Consider the following 20,804-nt stretch of genomic DNA (forward strand, 5'->3'; position numbering starts at 1 on the left):
AAAAACAATAGCTGAAATGAGATATTAAAGTTAACTCTTTATAACTGTAATAACTTATTATATATGAAGTACAGAAAACAAAAAATACAAAAAAAAAACAAAAAAAACTTTGTACTTTTTTTGTTGTCTTCTTGACATGATGTTACTAATGTGTTTTCTGCACTTAATACAGTGAGTGCCTTTTAACTTTTCCTGCCACAGGGCAATTAATGTCACATCTGAAGAAACTCTAAAATGCAATCTGCTTCCTTTTTTCTGACTTCAAAATGCAGGGGAACATATGTATATATATGTGTGTCCCTAAATTTGTGAAAATGATACTTGATTTTTTACACCTGACAGTATTTTAAATAACTGTAATAACTTTTTCAAAGAAATCTTGACTGTTATAAGCTAAACCTACTTCTTTCCCAAATACACAAAGTACCAATAAAGACTACTAATGAGAGTGAACCAATGGTAAGACATTACATGTTGAAGAACACTTTAAATGCAAAATAAATAACACTTTCTTCATATTTAAATGAAGGACTTTTCATAGAGGGATAAATGACTGAAAACGAATAGAAAACATATGTGCTACTACAAAACAAAGTGAACAGGCAGGGCCACCTAATGTTGGTTTTTCAGTACATAGATGAAAAAAAAAAATAACATAAAGGCCTATTTCAAAAATAACATAAAACTTGACCAAAAAACTGAAGAAAACTAAACTTACTGGAAAAATGGAAGATGTATCCAATTATCAGAATTGTTGGCAGGTATGAAATATGCCTGTTTATAAACATCAAGGTAAGCTTATTTTGATGAAGAACACTTTAATGATGAAGAACACTTTAAATGCAAAATAAATAACACTTTCTTCATATTTAAATGAAGGACTTTTCATAGAGGGATAAATTACTGAAAACTAATATAAAAACATAATATGCTACTACAAAGTTGTTGGAACATCAACTTATTATCAAAATTTAACATACACCCTTTTTCTTTTAATCTTTAGAAGCAGAATATAAGAAGAATATGCTTTGGTAAGTCAAAAAAATAAATAAATAAATAACAGATGGCATATGCAAATGCAATATTTTCATGTTGTATTTTATTTTACCAGTATGTATGGTATTAGTGTTTTTGTTATTATAAATAAAAAATATACAGTTTATATATAATTAATGTTGAAAAATTGGAAAAAATTTAAAAACTATATATAGATATGTTAAAATTACATAGTTGCCAAATTTGAGACTTAAAAGCCTGATTAATTGCTTAGTTTCTTATTTTAAAATGCAGTCTAACATGGCCAATAAATCCAAACAAAGATGTTTATAATTTTGCAAGAAATTTCTTTTAATTAATTACAACATAAATAATATTTGCTTGGCCTTTTATACATAATTAGTATGACAATTTGTTTCTTTTTTCTTACTGATAAGTTGCCCTTAAAATATTAAAAATTAAATATATTCAAAAATATTATTTCAAATATATTCAAAAATATTATTTCTAATTATAGAACAAATGAATGGTTATTATAGAGCACATACGATTTTGTCAAGCCATCCAACCATTTGAATGTAAACAAGAAAATGCCATCCTTCATGTGAAAAGGTCCCAATAATACTATTGTTTTTTCGTGCTAAGGAGATGATGTTTGGATGCAATGACTTCTGTTTACATGACAAACCCTTAAGAACTCATTAAATATAAATCAAAATTATCATGAAAATGTTTACAGAATGATTATATAAACATAAATTTGGTAAAACGACACTATTTACCAAAGTAGTATTTGAGCCATCTAAACCTGATGACATTAATGCACCACCTTCTTCTATCCAAAAAACCCTTTCTTCCTGAGCCAAATAGTCAACAGCTACAGGCTGTGTGGCTTTACTAGATAGCAATAACTCCTCATGCGCATCCACATCTGCCATATTTACTGCATCTGTTTTAGCTAGAAGCAATTTTGGTACTGGGTGTTCATGAGATGTTTGTACTTCAACTGTATCACTGGGTGGGCCTTCACCAACTGATGTTTGAGCTTTTACCTGTAAGATATGAAAAGTATATTATAAAAATGAATCAACAGCTTCTAAGAAAACTATAAGAAGGAAGAGAGTCTTTTCTGAAATTCAGGATAACAGTCATAAGAAATTTACTAGCAGACAGCAAGAATAGCTAACTTGGAACAGCCCAAGAGAGCCAGAAGGATTACTAAGAATGGTAGCATAAATTGGCAGATTATTTACATGTAATTTAGGAAAAATATCAGTAGATACTTAAGATTTCCAAAAGGATGTAGGTGGGAATTTTTACATACTTGGGCAGTCAGTGGCCATGAGCCCCTAGCTACAGTGATTTACAGTTGCCAAACACAGCACATGCTAGTAAACAAGGACTGTGTATTTTTCAATACTGTGCTGACTGTAACATGAAATATGCAGAATTCTGTCACTACACCATGACCAGTTAGTAATGGTCAGCCATAAAATAACATGCATCAGAACAGTTTAATAACATACACAGTATAAATAAAATGCCACAAGCCTGGCTGCATGAATAATAATGTTAATAATAATATACACGGAAGAGGTATATTAAGATGTTCATGCCAAAATTTATGGAATATTTAGACTCAACAGCATAACTGAGTAGGCAGTCTGCACTGTTTATGTGTGGTGATCATTTGAATGATATTAAATTTTTTTTTTCAATTATTGTACTATGTGGTCCCAGCCAGTTTTCCCTGCAACACCGCAATTAATTTACAGCTGTAAATTAATTGCGGTGTACAGCTAACAATTTACAACATTGTTAGCTGTACCACTAACAATGTTGACATACAATTATTGCAGATTCCCTCATAGAGGGTCAATTTGCTCTCAGTGTAATTTCCATATCACAATGCAATACCATGAAAGGCATGGATCCTTCAAGGATAAACTGACCTTTCTAGAATTACTGATGATCCTACAATCAAGTGTGGTGAAAGTGAAATGTAGGAACATGTTATATATATTTACTGTCCAGATTATGAAGATCACAGATGTTGCTTTAATTTCAAAGATACATGACCTGCCAAATGATCATGAGCACCTTTTTATCACATAGGAGCATTATTACAAAGCACTGACTGAATATGTACTGGCAGTATTCACAACTTGCTGAATAAATATGAATGGGACCCAAAAAGTCCAAGGCTCTGGAGGTGACCCAACTTAAGCACTCCTGTCTAAATAACTACCTTAACTGGACCACCCGATTCTAACATCATTCAATTTTGACTGCTAACACCTAATGTTATAAAATGCTTACATTTTCACAGTGTAGGATTAGGTCCTGAGTAGATCTCTTGGATGAGCCACTCATGGCACCATTTGCTGACACCATGCTTGGTGTTGGATATGCCAGGGCACCTCAACACCAAGAGCTACCCTGTCTAAACAAAGAACCATTTTGACTAAAGAAAAGTGCTGACACCACTGGATGTAGGATGCTGACACTGTCATAGGACTGGATGTCTGCCAGGATACTCTGACAGCACTGATTTGATGGGATCACAGGAGAACTCAAAGATAGGTGAACCCTGTATAAATAAAGGACAATAATGACTCTATTTCAGGACGCAGACAACCCCTGCATGGCTAGTGAGAATAGTAAGTACCACTGGCCATCAAGGGTTAGACCCCCAGGGGGCCTCATGCCTGTAATCTAGAATGAATTGCTTAGTAGTTCACAGCATTTTACTGGTGTGGTCCCTGCTTTATTATCATATATGAGACGACTGAGGCACTGCAGCTCTGGAGATCTTCTCCCTTGCTAACCCATGCATTCCTAGGACCAGGATATTAGTTTTTTTTTCCTTGCATCTGGATGCTGCTGACGCTCAACTTCTCAAGGGTGTGAGATAGTGACATTCATGTGGCAACCTAGTACGCTTTACCCATGACTTTTATTTCTCCAGGCGAGATGTGCTCACAATTCACCTTCCCTATCTAACCCTTTTTTAAATCCTTAAGGTGGATGATTCCACCTACATCCACCTCTTTACTTCTACTTCCTTCCTTCCCTAACTGCACTCTATTCCCGACACTACTTTTTACTGCTAAACTACACTATACTCACTACACTACAGGGATCCCTTTCCCTATATCTTTACTCCCCACAGGTGAACTCCCAAATTCCACTTTCATCTAGTGGCTAGCCCACCATTACTTTAATTCCTCCCCTCTGGGAAAGGATGGGCTTCCTACTCCAGAGGTTCCCCCTGTGGTCACCCCTTTTCAACCTGGCTGCCACCTTTGCCACTGCCCACACTGTTCTCTCCCTCTTTTACGCCCCTACTCACTATCTCCCCTGTCATGCTTTCTTAATCTTTTTTCCCTCTGGGCTCGACCTGGGAAGCTCAGGCGACGCCAGGGTTCACTTTGCCAGAGTCTATTTCCTCCTACTGACCGGGCCGGCCTCCCCTTGGCAAAGGATAGTAACTAGGGGATGGTGGTTTCCACAGGCCCCTAGGCCTCACAAATACTAACTCACACTATCTGGCCTTTACAGAGTACTGTATATGTCTCCAAGTACCAATTGCGGAATTGGGGGAACACCCAGTACTGCTAATCAAACTACACTATATTCTTTCTGTATACATTGTACTCCCAATATTCAAATTCCGCACTGCTTATATCTGAGTGATACCACATCTCTGAAATCCTAACAATGTCTGTAGTATTTGATGTCTTCACGAGCACTTCAACTTCATCAAATTTATTTACTATGCTCCTAGCATTGGTGTACATGCACCTGTTCTTAGTCTTAGTTACCGTAATGCAACTCATGTATTTACTTGTTTCTTGATGACCCCTAGCAGTTCTTGAAATCCCCAGCACCTCACTTTCAAGGCTGCTGTTCATTCCAATAGAAGCAGTGCAAGAACCACTCCCACCTCTGCCTGCAGTTATTGTTAATCTATTAGTCTGTGCATCCCCCCCCAAGTTAGCAGTTTTTCCGAAACACCTAACACTGCCTCGATAGTATCAGCAAATATTCTTACACCCTTTCTATTTAAATTCCAAACCATTCCCAGGATATCTGGGAACTTAACTGTTTATAAGAATAAACAGACACCCTAAATTTCAGGACTGTAGAACATAATAATAGTAGCAGCAGTAGTAGTAGTAGAGGTATGTGAAAGCAAGAAAGCAAGCTTATGTAGAATCAGCCAAAAAAAAAAAAAAAAACCCATTTCACACATTCATTCCCTCTAAAAGTTTGTCTAGTTCCTCCTTGAATTATTTAAGCTGTCAACTTCCCCAACAACAGATGGAAGTTTGTTCCAGCAATCAATTACCCGCTGGCTTTTAGGCAAATTTCTGCACATCTATTTGACAACTGTCTTTCCTCAATTTGTATTTATGCTCATGAGGAAGAATCCCATCAGAATTCAGCCTGCTCAACCCATTCAAGGCCTTATAGACCTCAATCAGATTACCTTGCAGGTGTCTAGTCTCCAGATGCTGCAATTTGCAAAACTTAAGCCTTTGTTGGTAAGAGAACCTCTTTGTTCCACTCACCAATCTTGTAGCCCTTCTCTGTACTCGCTCAAGCAACTCTACCACCGTCCTAAAATGAGGCCTCCAGCCCTGTATGCAATACTCAAGGCCTGACCACTGCCTAATAGAAAGGGATAATCACTTCCTTTTCCCTACTAGCAAAATTCCTGTATATCATTGAAAACACCCAATGACCTTCTCAGGTAGCCTGTCTGCGCTGCTCAAAAAACTTCATATCTTACTGTAAAATTACTCCCAGGTCTTTTTCATTTTCTACCACCCTAAGTGTAGTACCACACAGTTTGTACATTTCTCTGGGGTTACTTCTACCCATATGCAGTACTTTGCATTTTTCAATGTTAAACTTCAGTTGCCACTTCTCAGCCCATCTGCTCAACTTTTCTAGATCCTGTTGCAGTAGCATACTGCCATTACTGTCATTAGCAATTCTGCCAAGCTTAGTATCATCTGCAACTTGGATATTAAGCCTAATATACCTTCATCAATATCATTGATAAATATACAAAACAACAGTGGGCCCAACACAGAACCCTGGGGGGAATCCACTAATAACATTAGTTCATGAAAAGCAGCATCCACTGATTACCACTCTCTGTCTTTTCCCACTCAACCCCCCTTTTATCCATACTGCTCCAATTTGTATGGTAGTCTTCCATGCACAACAGTATCAAAAGCTTTCCTGAAATCCAAGTCTATGATATCAAATTATTTTTTGCATCCAGTTCCTTTGTAACCACATCATAGTATTCAAGCAAATTTTTCAGACAAGACTTTCCTTTAACAAATCCATGCTATGTCTGAATTATTACTGCAATCTTGTCTAGATGATCCTGCAATGCTTCTTTAACCAGTGACTTCATTATTTTCCTTGGAACGGAAGTTAAACTAACAGGTCTGTAATTACTCATGCCACCCTTTGATCCTCCTTTGTGAATTGAGGATACATTTGTTCATCTCCAGTCCATGGGGACTTCCCGAGTCCAAGGATACTCTCGTAATTACGGCTAAGTGTTTGCTTACTTCCTTTGCCGCCTCCTATAATATAACTGGATAGATAACATCCACCTGAGGTGCCTTTCTTATGTTTATTTTATTTTATTTTTTTTTTTTTTTTGATTTGGTAGTTGTTGGCGCATCGGCTTCTGTGGCCATATTGCACCTCCCAAGGTTTTTGCAGTACTTTGATCCAAGCCCGAGGCGGGAATCGAACCCGCGACCTTTGGGTTGCCGGGCAGGTACTTTACCCACTCGGCTAGCCCGGTCGGCTTTCTTATGTTTATCTTCATCAATTTCTCCTTCACTTTGCTCTCAGTTATTACAAAATCATTAAGCTCCCTGTTAGAGTTTAATAAGCTTCTGTCCTCCACTTCCCTACAGAATTCCTCATGTGTAAATGTAGATGCAAAATACTCATTCAGTTTGTCAGCTATCTGAGCAGGATCATCAACAGTCGAAACATCGATATCAAGTGGACCAATCTGATTCATCTCCTTCCTTCTAGAGTTTATATAAGTAAAGTCATTGCTGTTTTTCTTAGAATCCTTTTCCAAAGATTTCTCATAATCCGCCTTCGCTTGCCTAATCTCCTTTGTGAATTTATTACAGACTAGCTCATATCAACCTCAGGGGCTCACATCTGGTGTGTATGGGCTTGGCACACCCAGGGTCCTAAGCTGGCTATCATCATTCTTCTCTTTCTTGGTGATTCCCTTCTACTTTTGACTCTCTCTCTCTCTCTCTCTCTCTCTCTCTCTCTCTCAGGGTAACTCAGGAATTTTTTTTTTTTTTTTTTTTTTGGCTGGTGCAGCATAAGCCTCAAGCTTCCTTGCACCATATAGCTAATAATAATAATCTACCATGGGCTTCTATGTCACCTGATAATTTATATTCATCCCATGCATTTTTCTTCTCTGCCACAAGTCTCATTAGTTCATCTGACATCCATTTAGGCCTAAACCTTTAACAGTATTTCTTAATCCATATTAAAAGCTTAGTAGCTTCCACAATTAATTCCTTGAATGCTTCCCATTTAGAATTTTCTGTTGGTGACATCATCAGTTGGTCCCACTGTATAAAATTTAAAAATTGTCTGGGACTACTGTAGTCACTTTTACCCCAGATGGTAGCAATATCTTTAAGTAAATCTGACATCAGCAACGCTGTGATCACTGACACACAGTGGTTCCTTTATCTGCAAATTCTTAATGTACGAATAAACACTACTGATAATCAGATCAAGAGTATTACTCTCTCTGGTTGCCTCTTGAACATGCTGATGTAGAAAACAATCATCCAATAAATCCACAAAAAGTCTTCCTAGTGTGCAAGTGGCCAACAACAATTTCCAGTCGATATCTGGGAAGTTAAAATCCTCCATTATTAGACATGCATGCACTGTGCATGTACTTCCATATTGTGTTGATAAAATTTAAGAAATATCTTTGTACTGAACTTGATCTATATCTTTAATATCATTGTAAATAATCCTGAGCAATTCTATTAGTTGGAGGATGTTGCTATAGCAATGTATTAGGGCCAAAAATGTTACATGATCCTGTTTAGTAGACTGGGCTGTTTTGTCTAAAGGGAAAGAGAAGTCTAAAGATACTATTAAGTGAAATAATTGTTTTCAGCATATAAGCAGTGATCACAAGAAAATTCGGTTAATTTTTTTTTTTTTTAGATATAATTTTTTTTCTGAATATTAAAAAAAAAATTATCTTCTAATAAAAATGCAATAGTAAGTTCCTCTATATGTATATTTTTAAATTAGAACTCAAAAGTTATAAGACAACTACTTCATGAATTCCTCTCATTAATTCTCCATTAATTCTTAGACATTGTTTAATCTAATTTTGATAGTGAAAAGAATAATATGAGACATTATTTCAGTAATCATAATAATAGTTATGTACAAGGTACTATTCAAAAGTTTCTGGATTGTAATAAAAGAAGTTTCACTTACCAGCTATTCCATAGTATTCCTTTTGAAGTAATATACTTTGTTCAACAATTCAGTTAGCATTAGCATTAGTAGAGGCATATGATGCAAGAAAGCAAGCTTATGCAGCATCAGCCAAAAAAAAAAAAAAAAACGCTCCCATTTCACCCCTCCGTTCGTTCCAAGTACCTGTCCAGCTCAGCCTTAAATTTATTTAGGCTATCAACTTTCACAACAAAGGATGGAAATCTGTTCCACCAACAAACCACCCGCTGGCTAAAGGCAAACTTCCGCACATCTATCCTACATCTGTCTTTCCTCAATTTGAATTTATGCCCTCTCAAATAATTATTCTGAGCAAGAGGAAGAATTCCATCAGCATTGAGCATGCTCAAACCATTCAAGGCTTTATACACCTCTATCAGATCACCTCGCAGGTGCCTAGTCTCCAGACACTGTAATTTGCAAAACTTAAGCCTTTCTTCGTAAGAGCAACCTTTTGTTCCAGACACTGTAATTTGCAAAACTTAAGCCTTTCTTCGTAAGAGCAATCCTTTGTTCCATTCACTAATCTTTTTGCCCTTCTCTGTACTCGTTCCAGCAGCTCTACATCCTTCTTGAAATGAGGCCTCCAGACCTGTATACAGTATTCAAGGTGTGGCCTTTATATAAGGGGATAATCACCTCCTTATCCCTGCTAGAAATATTCCTGTATATCATTGTCAAGACACTATGAGCTACCCTTGCAGACCGTCTGCACTGCTCAGAAAACTTCATATCTGCCTGCACAATTACCCCCACCCCCCAAGTCCTTTTCGTTTTCTACCACTGTCAGTGTAGTACCACAGAGTTGATACGTCACTCTGGGGTTGCTGCTTCCCATATGTAGTACTTTATATTTGTCAATGTTAAACTTCATTTGCCATCTCTCAGCCCATCTGCTCAACTTTTCTAGATCCTGTTGCAGCAGCGTACTGTTATTAGTGTCCTTAACAACCCTGCCAACCTTCGTATCATCTGCAAACTTGGACATTATGCTTGATATACCATCATCAATATCATTTATAAATACAGAAAACAACAATGGATCCAATACTGAACCCTGAGGGACTCCACTAATAACACTAGTCCATGATGAGCAGTGTCCATTGATTACCACTCTCTGTCTTCTCCCACTCAACCATCCCTTTATCCATAGCAGCAATTTGCCTCCAATGCCACACTGCTCCAATTTGTGCAGCAGTCTTCCATGCCTTTCTAAGATCCAAATATATGATATCATAGTTATTCCCTGCATCCAGTTCCTTTGTGACCACATCATAGTATCCAATGAAATTGGTCAGGCAAGAATTTCCCTTAAATCCATGCTGTGTCCAAGCTATAACTGAAGTCTTGTCTAGATGATTGTGCAGTGCTTCTTTAACCAGTGCCTCCATTAATTTTCCTGGAACAGAAGTTAAACTAACAAGTCTATAATTACTTGTGTTGCCCTTTGATCCTCCTTTGTGAACTGCAGTCACATTTGCACATCTCCAGTCCATGGGTACCTCCCCCCGAGTCCAAAGAAGCTCTCATAATTATGGCTAAGGATTTGCTTACTGCCTTTGCTGCCTTCTTTAATATAACTGGATAGAACCCGTCCATCCCGGGTGCCTTTTTTAGTTATTGATGTAGAACATACTTCTATTGAGTAGTTCTTCATTTCATATTCTCCCATCCCATTTTGTTATCTTTTGCGATGCCTTTGTCAAGTTTTGTTGGATATTCAAAATATTATTAAATCTCCTCCCTTTCATTTTAAATTATAGTCTCAGAACCAAAAAAGAATTCACAGAGTTCAGTACAGTATGAAGAGTTAGGAAACAGGACAACATTGTTCTTGATCAGAAATTGTTGTACAGAGGTGGTAATGTAAGCAGATGCATTTGTACATTTGATCTGTTGTGATGACCAATCCCAGATGACCATTTCCTACGATATTTGAGCCTGATAGCCCCAACAATCAGCACTTTTAGAAAAGGATCCTACAGTTGTGGGATCCTCCTTTGAAAGTGTTAATTAACATTTTGACCCTGTAGAATCCATCATTCTAGTAAAATGCTTAAATTTTAAATAGAACTCGACACAATCTTACCATCTAGTAGTAGAGCTCCACATTGTTATCCATACTGCCCCAACAAGAAAAAAAACTTTTAAATAATAACACTTATGCTGGTTTAGGATGTTAACTAACAAATAAGAAGCATAAATACATTAAAAAATCATACAACATACTCCATTTCATTTATGATATTGAAATTGTTAAATGAACATATTTTTTAAACTGCTACAATAAGTTGTGTCTTATCACTTTGGCTAACAGCTACATTTCATAGTGTCATACCAACATGCTAGCCAAAACAAGCCTTGTCTCATTATGAGATCAGATGACTGTATGCAAAATAACAGATTATAGTATATGGTGGTATGGCTTCCACAACCATTGGAATGTAAACTACATTATTCTTATTGGATGTATCCACAAGTTCTAATATAATTAAAAGCAAATAACTCTGCAACAAGTTACAATATTCATAGACATCCAATAAATTGTCCATGGAGTTAAGATAAAATAAGTGCGGAGGCCATGGAACATGCCTTGCCTCACTGTCATATTCCCCCCATCATTTGGAAATGCACCCTGTGTGAAAAACAGAACCTTATTATTATAAAATTGCTGTCTTTAAAAAAAATGTTATATATAATGTGGTGCATGTGGTCTCATTTTGCAATGTTGAAAACTTCTGTGGCACTTTGTCTGCTATGTCAAATAAAATGAACACTAGTCCAAATTATGTCATAAAAACTTCTCAAACAATTTTATCTCTACAGATTAGCATTGCCAATAGATACATGCAGGATCCATTGCCTCATGAGACTGGTTATACATGCAACACCAACCATTTGCTCAAAAAGTTTAAAGCAGGGATAGGTAAGATCACAGAACCATTCTTCAACTGTCCGTAGTCTACTATTAGTGATCTTTGCCTTTATGCTATATATGTTGTTGCGATGAGATGTCTGCAGATAGCATATCGACTATCAACCTACAAGTCCCTTTGCATGGTTTAATGTATGTGATATACATGAATATACATATATGTGAACATGAGCTATACTCATACACAAATGTGCAACCATGCCTGAAAGCTGAAGTTTGCTGGATCATACTGGACTGTCAGTCATGATGGTGGCACTGCTAAAGAAGTAGTAGTAGTTATCTGTCAGAGTTTCATCATTTGGGCACACTTTGTTCATCAGTATTCCAAGCAGCCTTAGACATTGCAGTAACTCCTGTTGTCTGTAAAATCAGCTACATCAAATAGCAATGTTACAGGATGTAGGTTAGATCTTTCTTACTTACAATCTTGGAAACAGTGTGCAGTACAGTCCACAGGCCTGACTGTTTCATCAAGCAGTATCTGAAGCATGCACAGCTGCGACATATGACATTTACCCTTACTCTTATTTTGCATATGATGTAATGTGTGTTATGGAAGGTTCCTAATGTTTGAAACTAGTATGTATAGCTTACTTAACTAAATACTTACTCTGAAATAATATGTTGTATTTGAAAGAAGGTTGTTTAAGACGAACTTCTGTGTTCCTCCATCAACTGGAATATCACTGCATATAGCTATTCCTTCATCTTCTTTAATAGACCAACAGCTAATCTGATACTGTATAATTATGCCATTAGGATGCTCAGGTGGTGACCATCGAAACTCAGCTTGTATACTGTGTTGATGATATGCAGTGGATGATTTATATGTAATAAATACTCTAGGATGCATGGGTTTTGTTGGAGCTGAAAATTATTAAACGAATAATAAGGAATTATGCAGAATCCCAAAATATGTGTTACTGTAGCTTACATAAATAAATTAAAACAGCATGAATTTTGTTAATAAGAGTAAATCATTTGCTGATTTATTACCTTAAACCATTTACAATAGACTAAAGAAATAACGGCACCTGAAATAATGGAACATTCGAGCTAATGGCACACTGAAATCGGATATTTACATATAGTGCAGATGTCTTGCAGTGCTGAAAAAAGAAAACGGCAAGTCACGTGATTACTGTGTTTGTATTTGACATTTTGAAAGTGAATTCTGTACTGATATCATGGATTATACTGCTTTTTGCATTTATTTTAAATTAAAAACCCCTCACTATGGCTCCTAAAATTAATAAACCTCATACAGAGAAGAAAAGAAGAACAACATTAAAGCTTAGTGATAAACTTGATATAATCCAAACTATTATGTTAGGGTCACCCAGAAAGTTAATTCATATACCCATGTGTACTGTGTCTCTAAATTGCATGTTCTCTGGTCGATTTTCTGGTTTTGCTGGACAAAAAAATCTCAGTTTCTGGGGGAAAAATCTTGCTATCTAAGTCTGAGACCAACTAACTCAGCCATAGAGTGAAAAAAGTCCATAAAATTCATCGCATCATAGACGGGATTCGAACTGGGCCATTTCCACTCGGTGTGATGATACCACTGTGCTACCCATGCAGACAAAACTTGATATAATAAAGAAAATGGAAAATATAAGCAGGAGTGTATTAATGGCAGAATATAATTGGATCATCAACAAGTTTATGTTTTTTATGTGCAGTTAAAATTGCATTCCTGATCTCTCTATTTCTGATTTAGCCTCATTATTTCTGCATTAAATATATTAAAAATAAAACTAATGGTACCTTAAATCCCAGAAGGTGCTGTTATTCTGAAAGTCTGCTGTATAATCATTTAAAGATAAAATTAATTTAATCATTTAAAAAATCAATATGCAGATGGGTGCCATTACATAAATAATGTAATGGTACCTACCATTACATTATTTATGTAATGGCTTTTCAAGTGATAAGTAATCACTTGAAAAATATGGTACAGCTCACAATAAACGTCACATATAGTCCCACATCACACAAATATCTTGCCATTCCCACATGGCAAGATATTTGTGATCTGAACACATGATCTGAACTTTTCAAATAATATTAGTGACAATGGAAACTAACTGCTTTATATCCATGTCCATCTTTCCTAATGATCAAAATCTCTAATTGTACAGTGATTTTTTTTAACTTTGACAGTAATTAAATTAATGTAAATTTGTATTAGTCATGGTTACTGTTTCAGTACCTCTGACCACAAAAAAACTGTAATCAGGATCCTACAAAAGAAATGAGTGTTGTTGCATACTGAAGCTCTTTATGAGTATCAAGTGGATTTCTACATTGCTAAATTCAATTTTTATGGCAGTTGGCATACCATCTGTTAAAAAGTACCACATACAAAAGGATACACAGATGTTAGTTGTCCTTCAGGTATCTCATATCAAGAACTGATGATCATTTCTTATCTTATGGGAATAAACAAATGTTATGAGAATGTAATTGAAAACAAAGATTTGTTTAACTTAAAAAAATAGTTGTCTTAGGATTTAATACAAGGTGAGATCAAAAAGATCACGGACTGAACTAATATCTGGAAAATAACAAAACGTTCCAACTATTTGCCTATTTATCCCAGGGGGCTCACATCTGGTGAGTATGGGCTTGGCAAACCCAGGGTCCTGAGCTGGATATCATCATTCTTCTCTTTCTTGCTTTCTTGGTGATTCCCTTCTATTTTTTGACACTCTCTCTCTCTCTCTCTCTCTCTCTCTCTCTCTCTCTCTCTCTCTCTCTCTCTCTCTCAGGGTAACATGGGAATTTTTTTTTTTTTTTTTTTGGCTGGTGCAGCGTAAGCCTCAGGCTTCCTTGCACCATATGCCTAATAATAATAATAATTTAGATAGACTTCCTCTAAAGTAGCCTCCTATATGCTCATTTCAACATTTGTGCAACTTCTGGAAGCATTCCTGCTAAGCTTTTTCTGGATCTTGAAAATAGTTCCTGCATCACATTCTGGAGAGTCATGTTTTGTAACACATCTAACCTTTCAGGTGAGTGCTTTGCAAGAAATTCCTGAATGAAAGGCAAGAAGTGTTCAAGGATGTCGTCATGCAAGCATCAATTCCCAAAAGTCCACTTTTCTGCCCATTTTCTCTGAACAGAATTGTGCAACTACCGAAACTATTTTATAGTATTTCTTAGTTCACTGTTAGACTGTGCAGGATACATTCATAACAAACAATGCTTTACATGTCAAAATATATGATAAGCATGCCCTCCACATTTGATTGAGCATGTCTTGGATTTTGGAGAAAAACATATGACGAGATGACTGCACCTTTGCTCCTGGGCCATGGTCATATACCTATAATTCGTCACCAGTAATGATGGAAGAAACAAAGTGTTGGTTAGCAGCAGCATACTGAGAAAGATCCTGACATTTGAGCACTTGCCACTCTCCATGATCATCAGTCATGATGCAAAGCAGAAACTTGGCTGAAATACCTCACAATCCAAAATCACATTAAAATTTATTGGCATATCCTATAAGAAATACCAATTTAATCAGCAACTTTGTGAATAATTAAACATTGATCACTCCTGATCAGGTCACAAGCAATTGGATCGAAACCAATGACTAAATCAATGGTTTTTGAAGTTGAAGTGTGGCTGGAGCACATACCATCCCTTAGGTAAGGGCATCCCTTTGTGTTCGTAAATAATATAGTTGCTCTTCTCTGCACCCATTCCAAGAGATCCACATTCTTCTTAAAATGAGGCTTCCTGATCTGTATGCAGTTCCCAAAAATGGCCTAAGCATTGCCTTATACATTCATTGGCCAAAAAATTAGAAATCTTTACTGAATATTTAGTAGGGCCACCTTTTGTTGAATTACAGCCCATACACATCATGGCATGGATTCCACCAGGTGTATAAAAGATTCTAGCTCCAGATTTGACAATTCTTTCATCATGATATTTGGCAGCACCTGTATTTGTGGAAGGTAAAGAACTGCAAAGTCATACTGCCCTTTCCAACATATCCCACACATTCTCAATTGGATTTGGATCTGGAGAAGAGGCAGCCAGGTTAGATGCTGGAAACCTTGTGAATGGTTTGAGGAACATTAAGGGTATTCACTGGAGATAGGGCAGCTTTCTAATGGTATGATCAAACCCATTCCATATCAACAAAATAGACCCCATAGCATGATACCATCTCCACCTGCTCGAGTTGTGAACACAAGACAGACCACATTATCTTTTTCCACTGTTCTACAGTAAAGCCTTCACAGTGGTACCACTCCAGCTGAATCTTTTGATTTTTTACAGAAAGAATTGGCTTTCATATAGGGATATGAATATCAAATCCCAGATTCTTCAATTCCTGCAGCATAGTTTTGTTGGAAATGAGTCTTTCTTTCTTTACCTAAATTGAATTTTTCATCGTTTTCTGCACACTGGACCTTATATTCTGACACAATTTGCTTTAAATTCCTCATTCCTTGGTCTTGTACCTGGAGTACCAACTTTCTGACACATTTCTTCCTTTTAGAGCCACATTCTCTTTTTGTCTTGCACTCACTGTATACGTTTAAGTATACAATGAGTATACTTAAAAATTGCAAAATTGCAAAAAGTTTCTAATTTTTTTGGCCAATGAATGTACAATGGTATAATCACCTCCTTGTCCCTACTGGCAAAGTTCCTATATATTACTAACAGAACTCCATGAACTGTCCTAGCAGTCTGTCTGCACCACTCAGAGAACTTCATGTTGGATCATAGAATTATCCAGATATCCCCTTTTTTCCACCAACCTTAGTGTGCAACCACTCAATTTACATGGTATTACTGTTGCCATATATAGTACCTTCCATTTATCAATGTTAGATTACCACTTTTTAAGGCCCATATGCCTAATTTTTTTAGATTCTGTTAAAGTAGTATGCCTTGATTTCTGTCTTTGGCCACACTGCCAGCTTTGTATCATTTGGAAATTTAGACAATAGGCTTAATATGTCTTCATCAATATTGTTAATAAAGATTAAAAACAGTTCAGAGCACTACAGTGAATTATAAGGAACACCACTAATAACATTAGTCCGTGAAAAACGGTGCCCATTAATAACACCCTCTGTCTTCTGCCACTCAGACATCCCATTATCCATAACAGTAAGTGGCCTCTAATGCCACACTCCTCCAGTTTGTACAGTACTAGCCTTTCATGTGGAACAGTGTGGACAGTTTTACTAAAATCAAAAACAAATATGATGTTAAAATCATTTTTTTTGCATCCATTTCCATGTTATTGGGTCATGGTAACAATGCAATTGGATGGGAATTGATTGGAACTGATCAATCAAGATCTCTTGTTACTGGCTAATACTAATATTGTCAAATGATGCAAGCTTATACAGCATCAGACAAAAAAAATTCCCACATTACCTGTCCATCCCTCTAATTTGTCTATTTCTTCCTTAGGCGCCTCCGTAGCCAGGTGGGAAGGAGCAGCAGTGCGTAGCACATGCTTTTTGATTAGACCGGGGTTCGAGCCCATCACCACCAAATACAGAGGATGCGGAAAGGTCAGGGAATGACCACCGCATATCCCGGAGCAATATGGCCTTAGTTGCTAATGCTCCAAATAACAAACAAACAAACATCTAATTCTTCCTTAAATTTATTCAAACTACCCATTTTCACAACACTAGATGGAAGTGAAAATTAACAATCAACTACCCACAGGCTGATAGCAAAATTTCTCTACACCTATCCTACACATCCTTTCTCTATTTAAATTTGTGCACTGTTCTGTGTGTTGTCTGAGCTAGAGTAACAATGCCATCAATATTTGCCTTACCCAATCCATTAAAAACCTTAAACACCTCGATCAGATCTCTTCACAGGTGCCTAGTTTCCAGATGCTGTATTTTGCAGAACTGAAGTTTTTTTTTAAGCAAAAAAAAAAATGCCCTTTGTTTCCCCTCAGTAAACTTGTTGCCCCTCTTTGCACCTGTTCTAACAGATCAACATCATTCCTGTATGCAGTACTCAAGATGTGGCCTAACTATTACTTTAGAAAATGGGATAATCACACCTCTATCCCTGCTAGCAAAATTCTGTCTGTGAATGACAAAACCCCATGAGCAGTATTAGTAGCCCACCTGCACTGCTCAGAAAACTTTGTGTCTGAACTGCACAATTACTCCCCTGGTCTTTTCATTCTGAATTACCTTCAGTGTGATACCACCTAATTGGTATGTTATTCTGGGATTACTGCTGCTCATATGCAGTACCATGCATTTGTCAATGTTAAACTCCCAACTGTCATTTCTCAACTGAACTGCACCTAATTCTTCTAGATCTTTTTGCAGCAGCATATCCTGTTTACTGTCAGTGCCAACCTTTGTATCATCTCGAACTTAGACAGTATGACGGATATGCTTTTATTAATAAACAACAATGGACCTAGCATTCAACCCCAAAGGCACATTACTGTAAGGACAATGGGATGGTAGAGTGGGCGAAGGCAGAGAGCAGTTATCATTGAGTGTGTTTACAGAACAGTACAAATGGCTTGAAGTTAAAGAAGGTAAATTAGGATGTAAGAATTGTTCAAAAGTTAAGTATTTAGGAGTAACAGAAAAATGTGTCCATGTAACCAAGGAATGGTGCATATATTTAGTAATCCCAAATGGTAGTAATAAAAATCCTAGACAAACTTTTCTACAAAAAAAAACCAGGGAACACTCGATGTTTCTAAAGCCAGATGTTTCTAAAAGCCAGATAAAACCCATATTAAAATTCAAGATTTGTTAAAAGAATCGGCTAATGACTCAATTTTAAATTTAGTACACAAATTAAATAATAAAAATATTGATACTACCATAAAAGTTTTCAATACTGTTCATAGTTTTGTAAAACATAACAGACCTTTATCCGATATTGAGGCAGCATTGGAATTACAAGGAAAAAATGGCATAGATTTAGGCAACTGTTTGTATATGATACAGGGCAACAAGCATGATACAGTGCAAGAATAGCAGAACATATCACAAAAGAAATTAAAATGAAGATATTTAAGAATATTATAAAAGAAAATTCTAAAATATGCATCATAATTGACGAAGCATCTACAATTTATCTACATTTATCTCCAGCGCAAAATTCAATCCGCTCCTGCACCAGTAATGTTATTTGTAGCTTTAAAGGAATGAGTGTCTACTACAGGACAGTGTATTTTGAATACATTATTATCCACTTTAAATAATTGCAGCTTTAATAATGAATATTTGAAAGCAAATTTAATAGCATTTTGTTCTGATAGTGCTAATGCAATGTTGGGAAGAAAGTCTGGAGTAGCTACTAAGTTGCTAGAAGATTTTCCTAAAACCATCATTTGGTACTGTTTAAATCAGTGATTGCAATCATCACTCAATGATGCAATAGCTGAAATAAAACAAGTTAATCATCTTAAAATATTTTTAGATAACATATATTTTATTTAGCACCAATCCAATAAAAATCAGAGCTAGAAATTGTAGCTGAAGAACTTGAAATTGAAATTATTAAAATTGGTCAGGTACTGGGACCATGATGGGTGGCATGTAGTTTACGAGATGCTACAGCTGTATGACACGCATATCCTGAGTTATATATGCAATTTTCAAGTTCTTATTCTGGTCTGGCAAAGAGGTTAGCTAACATTAATTTTTTGCAAGCCCTTGCTTTGATGTTCTTGTTTATACTCTGGCACGATTACCAGGTCAGTGAAGTTTACAATAAATCAATACAAATGTTAATCGTATTTAGCAGTCATGGGCTTGAAACCCAGTCCACTCAAAGAGTGTAGGCGCCTCCGTAGCCAGGTGGGAAGGAATAGCAGCAGTGCGTAGCACACGCTTCATGATTAGACTGGGGTTCAAGCCCGTCACTACCAAATACGGAGGATGCGGAAAGGTCAGGGAATGACCACCGCATATCCCAGAGCAATATGGCCTTAGTTGCTAATGCTCCTAAAAACCAAATAACAACAATAACAACAACAACAACTCAAAGAGTGTGCTACTGCACTTGCGCTCCTAACCACTAGGCTACATCAGGCCATTCTTGAAGAATTTTCATTACATTCAACTGCACTTCAGTAAATATCAACTAACATTCAGAAAGTGCAAAAATTAATCAAACATGCAATAAGAGCTTTGGAAAATTTAAAGGTCGGTACTGGAAAACATAAATCTCAAGTTGAAGATCTGACTAAATCAGATATATTTAACAATATTCCATTTAATAAAAATAATAAATTCAATGCTCTTCCTAGAGATAGTTACTAGAAAATGTAATTCAACACGAATTTTCATCTCTTATCAGACAGAATAATGATGATGGCATTTTTAAATTATTTCGATTTATTAGAACCATCTACTTGGCCTTATGAAGAACTAACTTCACCATGGATAGCTTGTGAAAAAAATTTGTACCATTTAAGTAAAATTTTAAAATATAAAATTGATTTGAACAATTTTTGGAATTTTGTAGATAATAATGCAGAATCAAAAATGTTTCAATACTTGCAATTATTCAAAAAACTAAAAAGATAGTCAGCACTATTGCAATCAGTAGTGCTGAAGCTGAAAGAGGTTTCAATTTAATGAACATAATTTGTATAATGGTGAGAAATAGTTTAACAATAGATCACATATCAGATTTAATGATGATAAACTTATTGGGAAAAGAGTTAGTACAAATTGGGATGCAACTGCATTTGTCAAATCATGGCTGAATCACAACCATAGATTGGCTATGGATACAAGAGCTTGGCAAAAGTCAACAAAAACATTTTGTGAGAATCAATTGGCTACATGGAAATTACAATAAAAAAAATGAATGTTTTATTAATGTTTGAAATTTTTGTATTCCAAATTTTTGTAAATCAGTAAAACTTACAATAAATATATAAACACATATCCTTGGTCTTGTTGTTTTTTTAGGGATTTGTTAGAAATTTACCAGTGCACCACTGGTTACAGCTATGGATGAATGTATGGTTCATTGGGAGATGATGGAGAGTGGTAATCAATGGATACTGCTCTTTGTGGACTAATGTTATTAGTGGAGTTCCTCAAGGTTCAGTGTTGTTGTTTTCTATATTTATTAATAATACTGATAAAGGCACATCAGGCTTAATGTCCAAGTTTGCAGATGATACAAAGGTTGGCTGGGTTGTTAATGAGAGTAATCATGGTATGCTACTTCAACAGAATCAAGAAAAGTAAGGCAGATGGGCTGAGAAATGACAATCCAAGAATCCAAAAAAAAAAAAAAAAAAAAAAGAAGTCAA

The 20,804-nt window shown here is 36.1% G+C and overlaps 1 protein-coding gene across 1 annotated transcript in view; it reads right to left on the reverse strand.

Moving 5' to 3' along the window:
* The window catches only part of LOC150081563 (proto-oncogene tyrosine-protein kinase ROS-like), a 356,247-nt gene that overhangs the window by 170,803 nt on the left and 164,640 nt on the right, over positions 1-20,804 (reverse strand). The window contains exons 18-19 of the mRNA XM_090380246.1: positions 12,102-12,358; positions 1,779-2,048 (exon numbers count right to left, since the gene is read on the reverse strand). Coding sequence (XP_090236372.1) covers positions 1,779-2,048; positions 12,102-12,358 — 527 coding nt within the window. The remainder of the gene's footprint in view (positions 1-1,778; positions 2,049-12,101; positions 12,359-20,804) is intronic.

The sequence above is a fragment of the Mastigoproctus giganteus genome, chromosome 8 (assembly GCF_048544385.1).
Source record: "Mastigoproctus giganteus isolate SK-2022 chromosome 8, ASM4854438v1, whole genome shotgun sequence".
Classification (NCBI taxonomy): domain Eukaryota; kingdom Metazoa; phylum Arthropoda; class Arachnida; order Uropygi; family Thelyphonidae; genus Mastigoproctus; species Mastigoproctus giganteus.